This window comes from Primulina huaijiensis, unplaced genomic scaffold (assembly GCF_012295235.1).
Source record: "Primulina huaijiensis isolate GDHJ02 unplaced genomic scaffold, ASM1229523v2 scaffold207548, whole genome shotgun sequence".
Taxonomy (NCBI): domain Eukaryota; kingdom Viridiplantae; phylum Streptophyta; class Magnoliopsida; order Lamiales; family Gesneriaceae; genus Primulina; species Primulina huaijiensis.
The window spans coordinates 1-3,067 of record NW_027354901.1 but is presented as its reverse complement, the minus strand read 5'-3'; the positions used below and the strand labels follow the sequence as shown (position 1 = coordinate 3,067).

Sequence of the window (3,067 nt, the reverse complement as noted above, 5' to 3'; positions counted from 1 at the left end):
TTGATTTATATTTAAATGAGGATCAAAATATAATTATAAGAAATATTGAAAGACTACACTGTAATTTTGATATATAAATTAAAAAATTAAAGAATAAAAAAATGATCTCAAAAAAAATTGAACCTATAACCTAAATCCCAACAAACAATGACTCTATCCACTGAATTACACATAATTTACATTAAAATTTTAAAATTTTATTAATATATAAAATCATTACAACTGATTATGACACCAAAATTAGTTATTCTAATTTCTAAGTGTCTCAAACTTAATAAAATAGTATAGATAGTATGAATATCCTAATAATATATAATTTAGACATAACATAAATTGTGTCGCATTTCTTTAGGCTTAAATTTTTAAAGGAAAGAGTATATTCTCTAAAGGAACAAAAAAAAACTTGCTACATATATTTCTCGTGTTATTTAAGCCATTCATTTCCTAGTTTGATCCTTTAACCACAAAAAATTGAAGATGATAGCTACAAGAAAGTTATACCAGAGGAGTCGATTTCATAGATAACATCGTCAAAAATCCAGTTTCCAACAATAAGACCAAATCAAACCTCAGCAACTTCACAAAAACAACGAGGGACAAATTTGTAACAAGTATGGATGATGATGACTCCAAGAAAATGCCCAACTATGGCATTATCTGCTGTTCTTATCATGACTCTTTCTTTTTTCTAATAAATTTATCAATCTCTATAATTTATAATACATATACATATATAGTTTTGATATTCTACACACCCACCGTGCACACATATGTGAGCATCGATGAGGTGACATTCACCTATTAGATGTGTAATTTTTCTATGTTTCATCGCATTCAATATATGAGTATCACTTCATCGATGCTCACAAACGCGTGCAGCATATCAAAACTATATGTATACGTATATGATGTCACAAGCTCAAGCCCGCACAAGCATGATTGTACAAGTAATCCATATAACTATTACATATATGTCACCATTCTACGAAATGGTTAATCCAGCTCGCACAAACATGATCGTACAATTAATTCATATTTCCATATATGTTATAACTCTATGAATCCAGATTATAATAATGTCCACCGCAATCTCTTTTATGAGTCATTTCAAAACAACAATCTCTTATTTCAAATATTTAGTTTAAACGAGCTCGGATCGAAACCGATTCGATCCAATGTTGGACAAGAATATGTAAAAAAGATTATATTTGTAATCAAATTGATTGTCAACCTAACTACCTAAGTGATAGAACACACGAATGTAGCATAGGATCAATATAAGTTATTGCTTAGGTTGTTAAACCAAAAACTATTTTCGAGTCGTTCTTTCAAACAAACACTTGTTTCTGTCTGATTAATTATAGTTTCATATCTCAAACAAGTGTTTGTCATTTCTTTCACACAAAAAAAAAAATACAAATAAATAACAAACACATTAAAAAATACAAGAAACGAAAAACAAGTCCCTCTTTATTTAACATGGAGGAGTGTTCCCATGAAGGCGGCACAAAGGCCTGCAGAGATCAAAAAGCCTAATATAACACGGCTATGTAATAAGATTATTCAAGTTACATTAAATCAACTTTTGATGGACCAAAGTTGACTTTGAAAGACACCACAAATTATATGCCATTGATGGCCATCATACACAAGCATGTAAAAAACTAGTGTCTCGAATAATGAAAGAGTAATGTTACTTGCACTCAAACTATGCATCATGTCCACAATGCGGATTTTAAGGAACCACGTATGGTCGTACTACATGAAAACTATCTATATTCGAGATTAAAAGCAGACCAAGAAATTTAGCGGATGCGAGCAACTGGGTAAATTATAAGGGGTGGAGTTTATACTTTGCTAAATATTATGCATGGAATTTGAAATCTTTTTCTTGGAGAGGATAGATGCTCAACAAGTCAGACCCATGGGTAGGATATTCCACATTCTGAGGTCACAATCACCGTCTCTTCGGCTGGGACATGGTTCAAGGATAAATAATATTTGGTAGTAACTTGGTTCCAATGGCTGGAAGGTAGTACAAGAATAAATATATTTGTCCCAACCCACAAATTCATTGTTTCTATCGCCCTTCCCGTCGTTATTCAAAGGGTTAGTTGAGACAATTACAGCCAAAACAAAATAAGCCCAAAAAAACATGAATCTTATATATAAGTACCCACGAATTGATACAACTAGAGAGCCAAAACAAGGAAAACACAGAAAAGAACAGAGCAAAGAACTGAGAAGGACGACTAAAAATGGTGATGAAAATGATAAAGAGTGATCCATACCTTGGAAGGGATATTGTGAGCATGATGGATGGTGAAGCTCCTGAGGTTATGCCTGTAAAACGTAGAAAAAGAGATGCAGTTGCTCTAGCTCTTAGCTGTGATAACCAGCAGACACCAAATCAACAAGTTGATCAAACTTCTGCAGCAACAACTGTGAAAAGAAGTTCAAGGTTTCGTGGAGTTAGTAGGCATAAATGGACAGGTCGATACGAAGCACACCTGTGGGACAAACTTACATGGAATGTAACTCAGAAGAAAAAGGGGAAACAAGGTATCTTGCAATTAGTTTATGAAATTTTTGTAGTTACTTTTCTTGAAATGAGTATTAGTGTCTCATATTAATTTCTTGCATCTCTTTCATGGTCTGTGCTTCGAACTGGAATTTAACAATGGGCAGTGTATCTTGGTGAGCAAAATTTTACTGCATACGGCCACTCATTGCAATTTGGACCGTAGTTTCTCGTTTTTTCTGTTATCTATTTGATTTAACGCAGAGGCTGAGATTTTCTTTTCTCAAATATTGCTTAGGTGCATATGACGATGAGGAAGCTGCAGCAAGGGCATACGATTTAGCAGCACTAAAATATTGGGGGTCATCAACTTTAACCAATTTTCCTGTATGATTATCAACAGTTTTATACCCCTATATGATGTCATGTCGATACATTGCCGCAGATTCTTATCAAATCCAAATATAATTCCTGCAGATCTCTGATTATGAGAAGGAAATAGAAATCATGCAAACTCTAACAAAGGAAGAGTATCTTGCCTCACTG

At 33.3% G+C, this 3,067-nt stretch overlaps 1 protein-coding gene across 1 annotated transcript; it reads left to right on the top strand.

Annotated features, from left to right (window-relative positions):
- Positions 1-1,531: 1,531 nt before the first annotated feature.
- Positions 1,532-3,064, top strand: LOC140966650 (AP2-like ethylene-responsive transcription factor At2g41710; the record flags this gene model as incomplete). The annotated part of the gene is made up of 4 exons (XM_073426903.1): positions 1,532-2,562; positions 2,689-2,697; positions 2,820-2,908; positions 2,999-3,064. Coding segments are annotated over exons 1-4 (468 nt in total), but the record flags the coding sequence as incomplete, so codon positions are not given.
- Positions 3,065-3,067: the final 3 nt, after the last annotated feature.